The sequence below is a fragment of the Ornithorhynchus anatinus genome, chromosome 9, assembly GCF_004115215.2.
Source record: "Ornithorhynchus anatinus isolate Pmale09 chromosome 9, mOrnAna1.pri.v4, whole genome shotgun sequence".
Taxonomy (NCBI): domain Eukaryota; kingdom Metazoa; phylum Chordata; class Mammalia; order Monotremata; family Ornithorhynchidae; genus Ornithorhynchus; species Ornithorhynchus anatinus.
The window spans coordinates 10305006-10324789 of NC_041736.1; the positions used below are offsets into that span (position 1 = coordinate 10305006).

Consider the following 19784-nt stretch of genomic DNA (forward strand, 5'->3'; position numbering starts at 1 on the left):
TTTCCACCCTCCCCTAGAATAGTGTTAGGATGAAGAACTGGGCCACAACGCTTAGGCAGTATCTCCGAGGACATCTGCTGCACGTATACCCTGACTGCCCTAGCCTAGCATTGACCTCCCAGACCTGGGAGCACTGCTTGCTCTTGTCCTGACTCTTTACCCTGAGGACAGCTTAAGAGTTTAACACACCATTTATCTACCGAGGTGCCATTTTTAGCCTTGGTTTCTATTGTTAGTGGACATCAATTTAAGGCAGTCCAGAAATTGATGTTATACCTTTTCATTAATAGGTGGAGTGCCTAAGGTATTCTTTTCCAGGGGGAAATTAACTTAAATTTGTGTTTCTCAGACAGTGGAAAGGATGGAGTCTAAACCTTCAAGGATTCCTCGAAGGATATCTGTTCAGCCCCCCGGCTCTGCTCTAAGTGCGAGAATGTCTGGAAGCCGAGGAGGTGATTTAAGTGAGGCGTATAACCCAAGAGAATCTTCATTCAGATTAGATTCTGAGCATCAGGTAATATCTTACTTTGACATCTCATAGCAAGAATGTTTTCTCATCACTGTTGTAATAGAAAATATGATCATTTTTCACTCGTTTTGTAGAGAAGCAGCATGGTCTAGTGGAAGGAGCACAGGCTTGGGAGTCAGAAAACATCGGTCGATCAATTGTATTAATTGAGCGCTGTGTGCAGAGCACTGTACTAAGTGCTTGGGAGAATATAGTGTAGCAGAGTTGGTAGACAGGATCTCTGCCTACAAAGATTTACAGTCTTGCTGTGTGACCTTGGGCAAATCACTTCTCTGTGCCTCAGTGTGTCTAATCTGTAAAATGGGGATTAAATCCTCCTCCCTCCAATTTAGACTTTGAGCCCCATGCAGGACAGGGACTGTATCCAACCTGTTAAATCTCTCTGCATTAGCACTTAGAACAATGAGTAACACATAGTAAGTGCTTAACAAATAGCTTAAAAAATTAACAGATTGAAAGACTCTCTCATTAACACTATAGACTGTAAAATCATGATGGGCTGGGAATGTGGCTCTTAAATTGTTGCTTGTATAATCCCAATTGCTTAGTGCAGTGCCTTGCACACAGTAAGCATTCAATAGGTATGATTGATTGATTGAATCCCCAGTATTTGAATGTAGCAGGCAGCGTACTGAATCCCATTGAAAAGTTCATTTGTGACCCAGTAGGGACCCAAACTCTAAGCTTCACAGAACCTGTGGACCCCAAACAACATGGACTAATGGAAAGAGCATGGGTCTGGGAGCTAGGAGACCTGGGTTCTAACGCTGGCTCCGCGGCTTACCTGTTGTGGGAATTTGAGTAAGCCTCTTCTATGCCTCAGTTTCTCCGGTGTAAAATGGAATTTACATACTTGTTCTCCCTCTCCTTCGGGTTGGGAGCTCTATGTGAAACGAACTGTGTTAGATCTGCACATTTATTGTGGTAATCCCGGTACCTAATGCAGTGCTTGGCACTGTAAGTGCTTAAACATGTATCGCAATTATTATTATTATAGTGGAGCAGGATGACCTAGTGGAAAGAATATGGGCCTTAGAGTCAGTTTCATGCAGTAAGATCTTGGGAAGGTCATTACATTCGTCTGGGCCTCAGTTTCCTCATTCTTAAAGTGGGGATTCAATGCCTCTTCTCCCTCCTCCTTAGACTGTGAGGCCCTTATGGGACAGGAACTATGTCCAACCTGATTAACTTGTATTTCCCCTGGTGCTGTAAGATTATCATTATTAGTATTATTACTAATCATTGAAATGACAGCAAGCCCAACCCTTTACTGCAAACTCAAGCTGTCTTATTCACACCCAGATAGCCTTTCTCCCCAGCATGCCTTTTGTCATGTTCGGTATTCTGATGAACCTGGACATCCTCTGTCTTTTCTTGTGTCATTCCTGGATAACTTTCCCAAGTGGTGGGTCCTGTTGGACACAGCAGTTGGCATTTGACCCCTGACCCCTGGTGACCTCAACCAGTTTAGCTGGACCCTAGATTTGCACCTGGGTGGGCCTGAGGGGAGAGGCTCAGCCTTCCTGCAGTATCTTGTAGACATGACCTAGTTATCAACTTTCTGTTTACTCCCAGCTTTTATGGTTTCTGGACTCCTCCTCGGACTCCTCGGACTTTGGTTTGGCTTGGCTTTCTTTGGGCTTTTTCCAGGTGGTGACAGGGCTTTTCTGGATCCTGATCTGGCCAGGTCAAAACTCATAAACGTTCATTTTTTTCCATTTTCCTTTTTAGGCAAAGGGCAAGGTGCTTCCTCCAAACACTTGTACACCCACATGCCCACCCTTTATTGAAGTAGCCTGAATTAATAGGTTTTAAAAATAAAAATAGCAAAATTGAAACTGAGTATTGAAGATTGAATTTATTGGAACACTTCAGTGTTAATGCAAATTCAACTAAAATGGTTTAAACAGATTGCTTTTGATTTCAGTTAACTAGGTAGAAAAGATCATTTTTTAATAAGTGATGCTGGTGTACTGTTGTGTGTGTGTGGCTTTTTTCCTCCTTTTTTTTTTTTTTTTTACTACTAGGGGAGGGTTTCATCATTAGTAAACAATGCATAGTTTTTACTGGATATCAGTCCACTTACCTGACTGGTTTATTCAGCAGCTGAAATTTATTTGATTCAAATACTTGCTCTGTGTAGTCATCACTTCAGCATGTTCCTTTTATTTAGGGATGTGCTTCATTAGTACAAAACTGATATGCTACTTCAATAGAGAATTACTTTCTATATATGACAAATCTAGGATAACATGTTTTTAGGAAGTCTTCTTTAAGGAGGTATGGTAGATTATATTTCTTAGGGTAATTTATTCTGCCTTTCTCGCCCATATTTTTCTTCAGTAGACATCAAAAATGCTACCTTTTCATTCTTTACATGTGATTTTTTTTTCTTAAAAATTTTGCTTTTTCTTGCCTATTAACTTTCCATGAAACTTGACTATAATAAATCTGTTACATTTTGCCAGATGTAATATATTAAATCTCCTAATGAGGTTATTAGATGACACAAACTATGACTTGCACCCAAAAATTTTTAAATGAGTGCAAAATGTATTTTGTTTGAAAGTGAACTGGTCTCTAGTTTTTTTTTAAAAAAAAGGCCTTCTTAAATATGAGTTCAGCGATGCTCTTTTGAACCATTTAAGTATCTGCTTTCTCAAAGCACTAACAAACTCTGTTTGCCCATATTCTCCAGCCTGACATTGGAGACATCCTTAGAATTGTGACTTCATTTGTAAAAAATATTTCTTTCAGACTGTTATTAAAATACACTGTGGCTTTTGTTTAAATTTGAATGGAAGAAAATCCCAAGATATAGGCTATTATGCGACAATTTTTGTCCCTTTATGTTAGCAGCATCGTGTCTAAAAATAGAAGGATTTAATGAATTTGAGTTTGCCATATTTTAACTCTGCTTAACTTGGACAGATTGTGCCTACTCAACTTACTGTTATGCAAGCCCATTTCTTCTTGCCTCTGTGGAATAGATGAATTCTCTATACCTAGGAAACAGGATGAAGAGAAGAGAGTCGTAAGATGTGGGAGTAATTTTTGGATATTTGACACCTTTTCACAAGAAATAGTATGCACGGTTATGTACCCCAAATTGAATATTTTTCAATAGGGGAAAGTTGCCCTCATGTACCAGCTTCATTAAATAGGAAAGATGATGTGATAATGAGAACAGGAGAATTCAAAGGCAGAAAACAAGGAGGGAGAGAATGACAACATTGTCAGATGAGTAATGTTTGATCAGCGTATTCAAGGAGAGAGGAATTGACACTAGTTTCATAGTTGCATTATCTCAAATGCCTCCTCAACCATGGTAATCTGCAACATTCATATTCAGGAGGCAGTTGTCAAAGGTGAAGTTAAGCAAAGTTTAATTGCTATCTAATAGAAACTTTACAAGGCTGACATACTTGCAGGATATGAAACACCTCAAGACGCTAACTTGTTTGGCGCACTCAAAGCTCCCCAGACATTTTTCTCGTCTTCCGTCAGTGATGATCAGTGATGGTATCTTCCACCGAGACCATCTGAGACTTAGGGTTAGATTTGGAGGAGTGGCTTACAATTGTAGTGGTTGGCTGAACGCCATTTAAACTCTTTGGTTTCCACTACCCTGTTCCCAGTGGGACTCAAAGTGCTAGGAGTGAGGAAGCCAGGCAGGGGTGCAGCTCACTGTAAGAGCATTCAAAGGTCATACCCGCGAATCCATTTATGAAGTAATAATAATAATAATAATGTTGGTATTTGTTAAGCGCTTACTATGTGCCGAGCACTGTTCTAAGCGCTGGGGTAGACAGGGGAATCAGGTTGTCCCACGTGGGGCTCACAGTCTTAATCCCCATTTTACAGATGAGGGAACTGAGGCACGGAGAAGTTAAGTGACTTGCCCACAGTCACACAGCCGACAAGTGGCAGAGCTGGGATTCGAACTCATGAGCCCTGACTCCAAAGCCCGTGCTCTTTCCACTGAGCCACGCTGCTTCTCCTTGACCACGTCTTGGTGTTGGTGCTGTGTCACAGTGCAGTAACCCAGCAATCAGTTGCCTTGGCAACTGCTGCAGCCCTTTTTGCCCACGTTAGCAGCTACTTCCAGGATTTCCAGTGGGCCTGTTGACCTCATAGAATGTCCTACGTAGCTCCTTAGAAATCTTTATTATTGATGACCTGACAACAGGGATTCCACTGTTTGCAGGGCCAAGGCTAAAACCCAAGTCACTTAATTCCTAGATCTGTGTTCTGACAAATGGACCCAAGCCCAGTAGTGCAGCTTTTGTTCTGGTGAAGGTGACATACTGCTGATGAGTTATTTTAGCACCCTATCCAGTTGTTCCTAGGTCTTTATTCTGAGGGTACCCCTCTTTGTAGTACACAACTCCAGAGCAAAATTGATGGCTGATACTGTAAGTAACGGGAGGGATCCTCATCCCTAATTCAGAGACTTTGCTAGTGGTTAAAGCACGGATCTGGGAATCAGAGGACCTGGGTTCTAATCCCAGCCTTGCTACTCGTCTAGTGTGTCACCTTGGGGAAGTCACTCTACTTCCTTGTGCCCTCAGGTACCTCATCTGTAAAATCGGGATTAAGACCGTGAGCCCTGTGGAGGAAATGGACAGTGTCCAGCCTGATTAGTTTATATCTACTGGGAGGTTGGTACAGTTCCTAGCGCATAGGAAGCACTTAACAAATACTGTAACAAAATCCCTATCTGGAAAGGTGACAGAGTATCAGTTACTGGTGCAACTGCCTAAAATCATACTTGTGGGCTGAACTGTTCAAGCATTTACCTTTTTTTTTTAAAAAAATTTTTGAACTTTAAATTTGGGACTGATTTCTGGAAGCACAAATTATCAGATTGTTTTAATATTTGATCAGAGTATATTACCAATACAGTAATTCCTTTCCTCAAGGTCCTGTTGTTAGCTAAGATACTTTGTAGCCAGCCTGATTAATAAGAGAGAAGAAGCATCTTCAGACCAGAGGATGTTTCTCTGACGTTCAATGCTGCTTCTGCAATGACGTTAGGCTTCTTTGAGTCCTATGGCCTTGGGCAAATGCTAGGGAATGGGGAGAAAATTTTAGGTTTTAGGAAGGGCTGGTAAAAGGGGAATTGTCTCCAAAAGTAGGGAACCAGTTCAGACCATGAGGGATGAATTCTGTCTGCTGTTTCTTCAGAACTCCTTGCTCTTTCCTATTGTTAAGAAGGGTTGGGGAAAGGATTCTCTTCCCCACCACAACTGTCGGTGCATGGAATTACTGAATTTTTTCATTGTGGAGATGTCCTTGAGACAGGAGGGTGATATCAAGTCCAGCAATTTAACAGGTTATTTTATGACATCTCATTGTAGTTAATGTTATCATTCTCTGAGTAATTATTTATAATTTTTTTCTTTCACAACTGTGTGGTTTTAAGAGCTAGTGCAATTCACATAGACTCATATTTATTTTAGGCGCTCCAGTTTTAGATCATTGCTCATTTACTATGATTATACAGTGTGTTTGAATATAATGGTATTTATTAAATGTTTACTATGTGCTGGGGGGATACGCTCAATAAAAAGTTCAGGCAAACTCCCTGTTCCACAGTCTAAGTGGCCCACAATCTTAAGTGGCTCACAATCTAAGCGGTAGAAAGATGATGAGCGACAAATAGGAATAAGGTGTTATACGATGAGAACAGTGTGGCCTAGTGGATAGAGCATGGTCTTGGGAGTCAGAAGGACAAGGTTTCTAATCCCAGCTCCACCACTTGTCTGCTGTGTGACCTTGGGCAATTCATTTCACTTTTCTGTGCCTCAGTTCCCTCATCTGTAAGCCTCATGTGAAACATGGAGCATGTCCAACCTGATTATCTTGTGCCAGAACAGTGCCTGGTGCATAGTAAGAGCTGAAGAAATGCCATTTAAAAAAAAAAAAAAGAGAGACAGGTAAAAACCCAGAACCACAAAATAAGAACATTAAATAGGCAAACAGTCCTAGAAGGGAACAGTCCTCACCACTGTTCCAGGCAACTGTCCTTGGTATGAATAGCCAAATCTTTGTTTTAGTGTTATGCTGTATAAGTAATAGTTGCATTTAACTTGTGCAAAAATCAATTAGCCTTCGGACTTACTTAGAAAACAAGTTTTTTTTATTCAAACAATACATCCAGTGGAATTTCATATTAGAAATTTCATCAGCAGTCTAAAAGATTACAGCTTTACTAATTTATTCAATTCATCAATAGCATTTATTGAGCACCTACAGGGCGAAGCACTCTACTGAGTGCTTGGGTGAATATACTAGAATTGGTAGTACTACAGTACAGTGGAGTTAGTAGCCCTCAAGTTTACAATCTACTGGGGAGGCAGATGCCAAAATAATTTATGAATAGGAGGTAGAAGGAAAAGGGGAATGTGTATGTGAGTAAATATACTTAAGTAAAAAGGTATGTAAGATAGGTACAAGCGCTGTGTGGGGTGGTGAGAATATAACAATGCTTAAGTGGTACTGAAAGGCAGAAGTAACAGTAGTTATAGGCTATAACCTGGGAAAGGAGACCTCTATCATAGGGTCATTAACTGTCATCGTGTCCCAAACTTAATCACTTAGGCAATATGGTAAGTGCACAGCAAACAAACAAAAACCTGTGATATTAGGTGGTGTGGGTGTGTATATATGTGAACTTTCATGGTATGTTGAAGCAAAATAGGTTTTTTGTTATGCTAATAATATGTGCCAAGCTCCGTATTAGAAGATAATCAAGTCGGACTTAGTTCTTATCCTACTGGGCTCACACTTTAAGTTGAAGGGAGAACATGTTGTGAATCCCCATTTTATAGATGAGGAAACTAAGGCACAGAGAAGCTAAGTGATTTATCCAAATCACACAGCAGGCGAATGGCCGAGTCAGGATTAGAACCCAGCTCTCCTGAGCCCATGTCTTTTACACCAGGCCACTCTGCATATCATTGATATATGATATGTTTTAGGTTGGCAGTTTCAGAATATAAACTTTAATGTTGGAACTTCATTTTTAGTTGAAAGTAATGTGAATATTTTTTTAAATTTTCTCCAGGAATCCAATTATTTGCAAACATCTGGTAGAGACTGGGGACTTGGTGAAAGAGAAGGCCGTGAAACCCCCTGGAAACTTAACAGTTCCTCTCCTACTCGTTATTCAGGAACTTTTGAACCACCATGGTCTGGAAGTTTTTTAGGAAACAGAAGCAGATTGGTATGCCCTTTCTTGTGGTTTTTTGGTTCAGCATTATGGGTGATGGGAGACTAAGCTCCCCAGATATCTGCTGCAAAAGCAATTCTGCAGGACACAGATAGTTTCACAAGTTTGATTTACATTGGGAATAATTTTCTAACACAGAAAGTAGTGTATTTGACTAAGAAAGATGCCTTTTTTGATTTTTATCCTTATTGCAGGGAGAAATTAGATAAGATGGACGTATACCATGGAGGGAGAGATCATAATATGTTCATGTTCAAGATTCTAAAGAAGGGAAGGAGAGAAATCGGCAAGATAAAGAAAATGAATATTAAAGTACAGCTGGTTTGAGAGTTATCAATAACTCACCGTTGACTTGCAAAGAACATAACGAATTGTATCCCCCAGGCATTCATTTTGGGACTGTCGCCAGTGTATTGATAACTTCTGAAGAGTGTGCAGATAATATTAAATTAGATGGGGTTGATACTTTGGAAGATAGGAATAGAGTTAAAAATGACTCGGGATCATATTTCCAATTTGTGTACAAAAACTGAATTGAATTTAGAGGGACATAAGCAAGATAGTGCATTGTTACGGGATAAAAAATCAATCACCCAACCCAACACATGCCAAAGAATCAGTAGTATTGAGACCCCCTAACTGCAGAGCATAGTAATAAGTGATATGCAAAATTACAAAAAGGAAGAAAGATATTTCTACGTTTGAAGCATTTTCTACCATTGAAGAGCTTACAGTTTAAAGCTGGAGACAAGATTTAGGTAAATGTGAAATCATAATCCTATTTCTTTAAGGAACCTCAGTTAGATTGGATTATTTGGATGAGCTCTGGACAAGCTTTTTATATCAAAGCCTACTGCTCCCAACTCTCATTTGCTGATCTTAACTTAAGCCAGTGCCACTGAAGCGATTCAGTTCTGGAAATACATTTTGGGAACTTACTGGGTCAAGCTGAAGGTCCATCCAACCCACAACGAGCTCTTACTGTCTTTCTGCCTAACTTCAGACATAACCCTAATGGCAGCTTCAGCAGCAGTACAGCAACCGCTCCTTTCTGTCTCTTCAGTAGTAGTAAAAACCAACACAAGCCCAAAGAATCATCTCTTGTTCATGTAGTTGACGCTGTCAGCAGCCTCTGATCATTTTCCCCATCTCCCAGTTCACCTGCACTTGTACTCCCTCAACTTTCCTGGTTCTCTTCCATCTCCAAGTTCTTTATGCTCACTTACACCTATGTGCCACAAAGGCTGGAAGAGGTTTAGAATCAAGTGAAGATACTTTCAGAATTAATTACTTTCAGACGCATTTAAAGAAGGAAGTGCAAGAAAAGGGGTTGATAATGCCTGGGGAGAAAGACTAAAAGAAGGAGTGACTTTTCCTTAGATGAGAAGTGGTAGGGTCTAGCACTAAGAAGGAAAGACTGATATATTTGGCTTTAGGGGAAGGAGCTTTGTGTTGAGTTGGGGAAAGGAGCAACTCTGTAAACTTGGGTTTGATGTGTATCTCTGTTAACTGGGTTTCAAAGTCATGAGTCTTTAAGATTGAGGAAAGAGTAGAGTTTTTGAAATAGCTAATGTGGATTATGGGCTAGGGTGTCTAGGCATCTAAGAAAAAATGTTGTTTGCGATAGTTAATAGTGGCATGTCATCAATCAGTCATATTTATTGAGTGTTTACTGTGTGCAGAGCACTGTACTAAGTGTTTGGGAAAGTACAACATAGCATTATAATAGACACATTCCCTTCCCACAGCGCGTTTACAGTCTAGTGGGGAGAATGTCCAGTCATCTTTCAGGAAAAGAAAACGAAGTCTGAAATGGTTTTCAGGGTGATAAAATGAGTCAGTAATCAAGCCTTCCTGGGGATGTAAATTCAAGAAATACTCCAGAAAGACTATGGAATAGAATAATTTTCCTTGAGTATTCATTTTTGTGAATGACATTCAGTGTCAGGCTGGTGGTCCATCCAGCCTAGAGCTGTGGATCTGACTGTGGCAACAAAGGATCCTTGAAGAAACTTGTGGGCTGGCAGCTCTTCTTGGTATCTGTCCTTAGTGTTAGGTTTGTTTCATTGTAACATGCCTTTTTCTTCCCTAGTAACCCATTATGGACTTTCTGTCCATGAATCTCTATAACTCCTCCAGAGCCCACTAACATTCCTTCCTAGGTTCCTTCCTAATGCTTTCTATGCAACCGAAGCAGGCAGAGGCAGTTCAAAAAGAAAGAAGGGAACAGGTGGCTGTAGGAATCAGTGGTGAGGTTTGAGAGAACCATATATCTTGAGTTAAATCTTTGAGTTTTACCTAAAGAAATAGCATATTCTTTTATATAGGAAGGCTGAGCTGATTTTCATTCTTACCAATCTCTTCTTTTTGGTCATTTCCAGCCTTCATCCTCCTCCTCATCCTCATCAACTACTCCATTTCAATCTACATGGTATAGTGAATCTGAGAGAACTCAGGGGGCATACCCAAGGCTGCAGAACCAACAAAGGAATTACGACTCAAAGAGACCTAAGCTTTCCTACACCGGCTGTACGTCGACTTCCACTGTGAGAAGCAATGGGAGTGGAGTTAATGCAGTAGCAGGTAAGGTTAAATTACTAGTGACATCTAACTGTTGTGTACAAAATGGAAGGAAATTGAGGTAGATTTCTCTCAAAAGCAGATCATTTCTCAGGCTAATGAAGTGTTAAAAAGTTACTGAGCATTGTTTAGGATAGGAGATTGAATCTCAGAAAATGAATATCATGCCCAAAGTCAAATTCACTGAGTACCTGAGCTAGGGTTAGAACTCAGAGCTTCGTATTTCTGGTACTATTTGGAGTCCATATGTCTCAGCCTTAAGTGACTTTTAATTCCTAAACAGATCCGTCTAGACTGTAAGCTCCCTGAGGTCAGGGAGCATGTTTTACCAACTCATATTATTTTGTATTCTCCTAAGTGTTTATTACAGTGCACTGCACACCGTAAGTTTACAATAAATGTAATTGATTTTTTTTTAATGGTATTTGTTAAGTGCTTACTATGTGCCAACCACTGATTTGATTAATTGACCCCTGATAAATTGTCCCCCCGGGAATGATAAACTGCACTGTGTTAACAGAAAAGGAGGGCAGTGTAGAAAATGATGGGAGAACTACAGCTTTCCATAGCTTCCTTCCCTCTTTGTTAAAAGTTACCTTCTGGGGTTTTTTCCTTACAGAACTATCACCCTGCAAGGAAAATCCCTGAAAAGAAATTATTGCTTTCTGAGACCTAATGCATTCATTCTTTTTCCCTTCTAAAATTAGTTATTTGAAAACCACTCTCGTATAAATCTTTTTCCTATCTTTTTAGCTCTGTTAAATCGTCTGAGTTAGTTTTGGATCTATGCTTGAATTTAAAGGAGGTGTTTGGTGTTTCATATTTGGAAGTATTTTATGTAATTAACTGATGAGGTTACAGCATTTAGGCTGTGATGTGCTGTGTTTAATGATAATTGTGGTATTTGTTAAGCACTTACTGTGTGCACCAGGTACTGTACTAGCACTGAGGTGGATATAAGCAAATCAGGTTGGACATCTGTCTACCCACACACTGGATAGATGAGGGCAAGGATCATGTATTCTAATCCTGTTATACTCTCCAGGAGATCTTACAGAGTGGGTGTGTGCTATATGCTATTGATTGATTACTGAGGGATTTATCCTATAGTTACATAAGTCTGAAGCTAAGTGGTAATGGCCAGAGTTCTAGAATTACAATTGCCTAGAGCCAAAAGTACAAAGTGTTCTGATTGTGATAAGGTAACTGGAGTATTTTTTTTAAGATAAGAGGTACAGCATTCCCTTTACAACATAAATTATTCACAATGTATGAAAAAGAATGAATTGGTGCCAGGGACTGCCAAGGGTTGAACTACTACCATACCCCATTTTGACAGCCGAAAATTTTTCTCATTTTTTAGGTTATTTTTTGTGGAATCCTGTGCAATTCACTTCACAGTTGACCTACTTGTAACACTTTCTACTCTTCAGCCACAGTTTCTGAAAAAAGTTGAGCAATTATCATGGGCACTCTTAAACTTAGCAATACCGAGAAAGGCTGAAATTTAGGATTCCGGGAGTGGAAATCAAGAGTTTAAAAGTAGAATTCAGTGGTTTTGAATTATATGGAAATTACAGGCACTGTAGGTAAAGGAATGATTTACCTGTTGCTGTGCAAGCAAAAGAAATATCTTGTGAAGAAGTGAGTGTTGTCTAACAGCTGTTTGTATTGTACTCTCCTAAGCTCTTAGTACAGTACTCTGCACACAGTAAGCGCTCAGTAAGTACCATTGATGGTGATGGTAATAATCTAAATGTGGTGACTTTTCAAAAGTGTCTGTTCCAAGTAGGCACACATCAAATCTAAAAATGGTTACAATAGGAAGGCACCTTCTTACAGGTGTAGGTGTTGTAGAGGAGGTGGGGGTTGAAGGGAGAATCTAAAAACACCAGGACTAGAAGGTGATTGGGGAAGTTTAGTTTGGGAGGAAAAAATGCCTTTGGAGTCTAAGGGAGGTGATGGTAAACCCATTTAAGGTTGGTAACCTTTTCTCAACAATTAATGGTGCTCCTGCTGTCTAGTATCTAATGCATATATTTGTGCTCCTTGGTGAGCATGGTGGCATGCTTCTGAAGGGAAAGGGACAGTTCTCTGCTCCCTTGATTCCTCTCTGTACAACCTTACAGCACAGCTGATACCTGCTTTAAAGTGTCACAGGGGAGTCCAAGTGTATTTGCTCTACTCATGGATGAATCACTTTTAGTACACCAGTGGCCCGCTCTCTAGCTGTCCCTCAAATAGTCCCACATGTCCTAACCACAAATGCTGGCGGGCAGCTGTGTCCCAGGGGAATAGAGGAGCATATCATCCTTTCTCTTGGCATAAATGTGCAGTCATACCCCATGGCTGATTCTTTCCAGTGTGCTCCACCATTCTCCTACTTTGGAGACAAAGGAACTGGGAGATACAATTGAATAATAGTAACAGCACTTCTGGTATGTTGTAAGAGATGTTACTCTCACTACAGCGAGCAAGAGAAATACTGTTGACTTGATGGGAATTGTTTTGAGCTAAGTATAGAGATCGGACTTGTTCTGATAATAGAATGTCATGCTGTCTTAAAAATATAGGAATACATTTGAGAGTAATACCCAGTTAGATTAGTCTTTGAGAAGGGGAGGTGTTAGGTTCTTGGTTCAGTCGCTATTGTGCCTGAAATTGGGAGGTATCTAGTGCACTGTATACTGCTACATCCAAACTTAGTGATTTGTAAATACCATAATTCATTGTTCTAAGGAGCAGGGTGAGCAGATATCCCCATTTTACAAATGAAACTGAGGTATAGAGAGGCTGTCATTCACCCAAGTGTCACACAGCAGACCATTGGCAGGGCTGAGATAGTAACTGGGTAACTTGACCTGGTCCCATACTCTTCTTCCCCACCATTCAGAGGTGGGCAGTGATTTAGATGATGAAAAAATGGAATGAGTAAATTCAGTCACATTGTTAAATTCACAATATTTTCATGATGGATTTTTGGTAGTTTGTGGTTAACTTAAAAGGAGAAAAATAAATATTCCAAAGTTGAAAATTCATTTTCCTGAGTTGGTGAATTAATTGCTAAATGTTGAAAAATATGTTTTCAAACCTGGTTAGAACCTGTTGTTAGAGTTTTAGTTAAGCATGACTACAGAGAGTGAACTTAGAAGTTTGGGGTAGAACAGAATTGAAGTATGAAAACCAAATGAAGAGATCATTACTGTTGACAAAAGTAGTAATAGAAATGATACTTACAGAGCACTGACTAGGTGTAATGCACTGTGCTATGTGCTTGGGAAGGTACAGCAGTCTGAAGTGGTACTTTGCCTTGCCTGTAAAGTTTACATTCTAACGTGGAGAAGACAAACATAAATATATTTTAAAATAATCAGCATAAATAATAGAATTTACTATTGACTAAATACTGGAATAAGTGCATTATTTAGATGAGAATGCTGAGTTGATACGACTTGGGGTTAGGGTAAATAATCAAAGAAGACCTGTTGGAGAGGTAGAATTTTAGGAGAGCTTTGAACATGGAGGGAGTCGTGATCCTTAAGATTTTATGGTTGGTGAGTTCTCAGCTGGGAGAACAATATTAGCGAGCAGGAGATGGAAGTAGATAGAATGTTAGTGATAGGCTCTTTTTTTTTTCTCATCCAACCCACTGAACTGAGAAGCCTTTTTTTTTTTTACAGTGTCCATTATGGTGCTTCTGCATCCAGAACATTATTCTGGACATTAGGTTGGGAGAGAAGCAGCAGGGCCTAGTGGAAAGAGCGCAAGCCTGGGAGTCAGGAGACCAGTGTGCTAATTCTGGCTCCACCATTTACCTGCTGTGTGACCCTGGGCAAGCTAGTTAACTTCTCTATGCCCCATCTGCAAAGCGGAGATAAAATATTTTTTCTTCCTCCTTCTCAAGACTGTGAGATCTCTATGGAATAGAGACTGTGACTGATCTGATTGTATTGAATATACCCCAGTGCTTGGTACATATTAAGTACTTAGTAAATATCACAATTATTATTATTATTGTTCTTAGTAGGAGTAGTAGTATGGTAAAAGTTTTGTTACCATTTTTTCTGATTTGAGATCAAATGAGAATAACTCAAGGCTATTTTTCCCTTATGACTGCTACCTTGAGTTGCCTAGTTCATTAAAATGTGCCCCTAATAAGAATGGCATTGGGAATGATGAATAACAGTAAAATATTTTTTTAAAATAGCCCATTTTTGATTATATGGATGCACATGGCCCAAGCTGCAGATTTTTTGTGCCCTGTGTGGAGGTGGGAAGAGAAAATAGCATACCTGAGCTGAGAGGTTTGTGGTCTTCGCTGCCCTGTTTCTCAGCTCTCTCCCAGAGATGACAAAATCATCAGGCTTCTCACTGATTTATAGAAAGCAGTATAGTAGGTACTGGGGTGACATGCCAAAGAAAAGTAAGATGCAGCCTCTTGCCATGAGGCATTTGCAAGCTAAATTCCTCCCTCTATCACCGTAGTCATTTGGTTACACCCACTCCTTTTATTATAATAAGAAGGGTAGCCCTGCCGGTCTTACTGGGTAAACTTGTTTGTTGGACAGCTGCAATCAGGATTAATTACATGTAGGTTGTGGAGTTTTTTTCCTGTGTTGTGGGTTTTTTTTTTAGTATCAGGACATTACAAACTTACTGTAATAGGATATTTTACATTGTCGCTACAATCCCCTTCTTGGGAATACAAAAAACATGCTAACTCTGGTTGGTCTTAGTTCATATCTTACATAGCCAAAAATCCTTTCCAGTTTTAACTGTCTAAACCTTCCAGAGACTGTACCTACAGGTGACATGAAATGTTTGACAACCAAATCCTCTTAACACCTTAATTCTCTTCCATGGCGTCTTCCACGATGAGGGATGATGAGGGACTGGTGGGAGAGGAGCGAAAACAAATGGATCTGGGCTGGTGCTTTTCAACCATTGTTATTACTCATTAATGGTACACATGGGTCCATAATCCACACATCCCTTAGGAAAACAGTGGATTAAAATAAGAATGAGAGCACTGGTTCTGACACCATTGGGTCACATGGGTAATTGTCCCCACAGAGTCAGGACCACAAAAGTGAAGCCATTGTCTGGGTGGACAAAGTATTGTTTGTGAATCACATCCAGCCCATTTGGTGATTTTTTGTTTTTCCCCCTTCCTCTCAGCCTGCAGTCCAACCTTGGGCTGGCTCTGAGCCCTGGTGGTTTCAGTTCCACTCCATTTTAGCGTAACTTAGTAGCACACCACAATTTTGAGACTCTATCTGTGGCCGGCTTGGAACCAGGAAGAAGTGAATGGAAGTGACAGTGCCTTTAGAATTTTAATTCCCTCCCACCCAGCTCTTCCCTCTAGGCCAGCCCACAGCCATTTTCAAAATGTCTAAATAGTCCACAGGCCAAAATAATTGCCTCCCTCTGTCCCAAAGCTTTGTTGTCATGGTTGGTTTTTAGTGTTTTGGAAAATCGAATCAATCTTTGTAATGTTTATTAGACATTTTAATAAGCTTTCTATGAATAAAATGTTTCATTCTTATTTTAAGATTCTTCTTGGAGGCATAGTCAAGTTCCCAGATCTTCATCAGTGATACTTGGTTCGCTGGGAACTGAACTAGTAAGAGAGAGAAGAAATCAGGAAAGACGAGCAGATCTAGTGGATTATAGTCACCGGAATGGTGATTTCACATCTTCATCATGTACGTTTACATTATTATATTGCACTGCAGATGCCAAGCTATATTTTTCTTTTATACCTATATATAGTTAACCTCTCTAATAACACTGAAGGGACAAATCTTGTGGGACTTCATACTTCGTTATTATGAAGGTCTTTTACATAAGTATGTAGCTGAATCGTGTGTTGTTTGAATGAGCAGAAATCAGTTTCTAGAGCTTTATTATAAATTAAAATAATGTAAAGAGGTCCTATTCTGCTCAAATCAGCGTAGACCAGTAACTCAGGGGCACCTTATTTTGTCACTGAATGTGGTCTTGGGAAAACCAATAAACCAGTAATTGTAAACACACAGATCATCTGCATTGTGGATCAGTAGTGGTTCTCCCGGATCTCAATATCAAGTCCACTAATGGACTGGCTTGAACCCGAATTAAGCCCCCCAAAAGAGGAAATCCATCACTGCTTTGACTGCATTTTGTTCCCATTGTCCTACATCCCTTCTTTTAGTATCTCTGAGGCCTGCTGGCATGGCAGCTGAAATACTGCTGTGATTGTCCTTGTGGGCTATTAGAACTACAAATTATAACTGTCCCCAGGAATATCAAGGCTGGTACAGTAATACATTTTCCTTCTCCCCCTTGACCATCTCCCTTAAAGTGAGGTTTAAGACCCTTTCTGGTTCCAGCCGAATTCAGACACCTAACATCTTGGCGGGGCCAGAAGGGTTCAACTTGTGCAGTAGCAGTTATGCAGTAGGCAGTGCGCGTTGGCTATGAAGCTGTCTCCAAGCTGTTTTTTCTCTTCCCAAAAGAACCTGGCTGCTGGAGAAACCATTACTTGCTTTTTTCAGAGGCCAAGTGAATTCTGAGAACAGAAGTCAATTATGTTACATATATACTTTAAGACAATGAAAAGGTCAATAGATATTTGATCTAAGCATTTATGTACCTTATTTTTTTCTCTGTCTTAATAACAGATCTTCAAGATAGAGTTACTTCTTCCTATTCACAGGGAGCAAGACCTAAAGAGAGTTCTCTGAACACTCTGAGATTGAACACGTCATCTATGAACCGCCAACTGCCTTCTGAACATCAGTCCTCAGTTTACTTGAGAGACCCAAACAGAAGCTCTTCAAGGTCTAACTTTGCTCCCAGGGAAATGGAATCTCCCCAAAGGAGTGCACAACCAGGGTTTGCTCACATATCAAGCAGAAATGAAACCCCTTCTTCCACAGGCAGTTCTGAAAGGGCTGGTTCATCTCAAAGATCACTTAGTGAACCATCCACTGATACCGAAGGAAGGCGGACCACCAGACAGCTATTATCTCGCCTAGCTTCTAGTATGTCATCGACGTTTTTCTCTCGAAGATCTAGTCAGGACTCTTTTAATTCCAGGTCATTAGAATCTGAAAGTTCATTCGTTGCTCCGAGAGTTCATACGTCTACACAATCTAGCAGCAGTGCAGCCCCTCCTTCTGAAGTTCCAGACAGTAGAACATCTGAGGCGTCTCAGGGATTTAGGTTTCTTAGACGAAGATGGGGTTTAACGTCCATGGTACAAAATCATAGCTCTGATGCAGATTGCGAAAGCTTCAGGCACGAGCCCGAGAGTAGAAACGCAGGATCTTGGTTATCTTCTTCTATTAGGAATAGATGTACACCTTTGTTCTCCAGGAGGAGAAGAGAAGGAAGAGATGAATCTTCACGAACATCTACCTCTGACATCCCATCAAGATCTCAGCACCTTTTTAGGCGAAGGGAGTCAAGTGAAGAAGTTTCTCTTGAAGCACAAAGTAGTTCTCCTGGGACTGCTACCAACAGACCACAGACACCTGCAGTGTCAAGCACTGCCGCCTCTGCTGTGTCTACACCAGATTTAACTCACAGTGGAAGAAATACTGGAATACCTGGAATTCTTCCTGGCTCCCTGTTCCGATTTGCAGTCCCCCCTGCCCTGGGAAGCAATCTCTCTGACAATGTCATGATTACTGTAGATATCATTCCCTCGGGTTGGAATCCATCCGACGGACAGAGTGACAAGTCTAAACCTGCCCCTTCACGAGACCCTGAAAGGCTGCAGAAAATAAAGGAGAGGTAAGGTCATATAAAATCGAATACTGGAAATTGGGAAGGAAGCACAGAGGTCATTTTGACTCCCCCTTTAGCATTTGAATAAATCTGTTTAGGGCCACTGGTCTTACATGCTTAAAGTTCCAGGGATCTACCGGTAAATTATCACTTTGACATTCCCGAAATATTTCCATAGTCACAAAGTTCTCTAATAAGATGAAGAAATTGCAGAATTAACAGTTTACTGAATTTAGTGGTGGTAAGTCATACTAATAAACCAGAACTTTCAGAAACACTTTCCAACAGCATTGCTAAACATGGAATCGTGACAGATGCTTTGTCAAACTTTCCATTATTTTAATGTGTATTTCCAGAAGTGACTGTGTCCTTCTGAATACACCAGTTTGTCATTTAAAGTATTAGAAAAAAGTAATTTTGTATTTTATTTACTCCTCAGAGTACTGAATTTTGTTCAGTTTATGGTATGCTGTGGAGTTGTATTAATAGCATATAATTCTCTGAACTTAATCAGTTGTACTTTATTAGCAGTCTTTTCTCAGTAATATTTCACATGGTCATTTCATAGGGAAGAGAATTCAAAATCATGCTTGAGATTCTTAAATTTTGGATCAAAAGATTTCTAAAATGATAATCTGTTGGAAAAAATTTCAGTTTAAGGCACTTAGTAAATCAGTTTGCAGATTTAATATACTACCTTAATATGGGGGAAAATGTTGTAAGCTTAAGTATCTGCAATAAACATGAACAATTTCTACTGCAAATTTAATATATTCAGCTGGATTGGCAGCTTTTTTTAATGTTTCATTTGCTAAATCTCTGGCACCTGTTCAGAGTTGAAGAGGTGCAATTAAACTAATAGGGAGATGTCAAATTGAAATTGTCAAAGACCCGCATACTCCTCCCCTTTCTTTTAAATTTTTGCGCAATGGTGTGAAAATAGACCCTACCAGATTCAAAAAGGAAAAGCATTTAAAGGCAACCCCAAAATATTCTCATTTTTTTAGCCCTATAATATTAGTTTCTTCAGCAAAACATTATTTATCTCTTAGGATGAAACTACCTTGGTCATTTCTAACACTCGGTTCAACACTTGGTCAAACAAGAGTACTTGTTTAACCATGTGTTCTCAAATAAGTAAATCACTGTTAGAGTGCTCAGTAACAAGCATGCATTTTTGGCTGATGTCCCAGTATGCAAGTATTCATTATCTCCTGTCTCTCTGACTTCAACATCTCCCAAATTATGCCTCAAATTCCTCTTGATTTCTCTTTCTCTCAGAAATGATCTCCTTTTTTCCTTTGCATTACTGGCTCTCTTAGCTGCACCAATCTCCTTGCTCAAACAGTGATCTCCTTTTTTCCTTTGCATTACTGGCTCTCTTAGCTGCACCAATTCACTTGCTCAAACAATAAATACTTCCATTTACTAAAACAAGAAATGCATGATGCTCAGTTAAAAGAAGAAGTGTCCCTTGTGGTGATTGCTCCAAAAACCCATAATGAACAGCATAACAACTTGTTAATTGCTTAGTGTTAGTAGCATTTCTGGGAAGGAAGTTGGGAGAACTAGTACACTATTTCCATAAATAGAGTAGGAGACTCCTTCAGAACACTTTGGGGAAGGATAAACTCATTGATTTTAATGTAAAAATTTTTACTACATTCA

The 19784-nt window shown here is 39.9% G+C and overlaps 1 protein-coding gene across 11 annotated transcripts in view; it reads left to right on the top strand.

The window, feature by feature from the left end:
* Nucleotides 1–19784, top strand: part of MARCHF7 (membrane associated ring-CH-type finger 7) — a 41887-nt gene that overhangs the window by 11375 nt on the left and 10728 nt on the right. For 4 of the 11 annotated variants that reach the window (XM_029071811.2, XM_029071810.2, XM_029071808.2 and 1 more), the window contains exons 3-7: nt 350–514; nt 7599–7757; nt 10145–10346; nt 15896–16048; nt 17006–18122. In XM_029071811.2, the coding sequence (XP_028927644.1) occupies nt 362–514; nt 7599–7757; nt 10145–10346; nt 15896–16048; nt 17006–18122 (1784 nt within the window). In that variant the 5' untranslated portion in view covers nt 350–361. Of the gene's footprint in view, nt 1–349; nt 515–4698; nt 4945–7598; nt 7758–10144; nt 10347–15895; nt 16049–17005; nt 18123–19784 lie in introns of those variants that run through there. The other 7 variants (XM_039913174.1, XM_029071815.2, XM_029071818.2 and 4 more) reach the window with 5 other exon arrangements.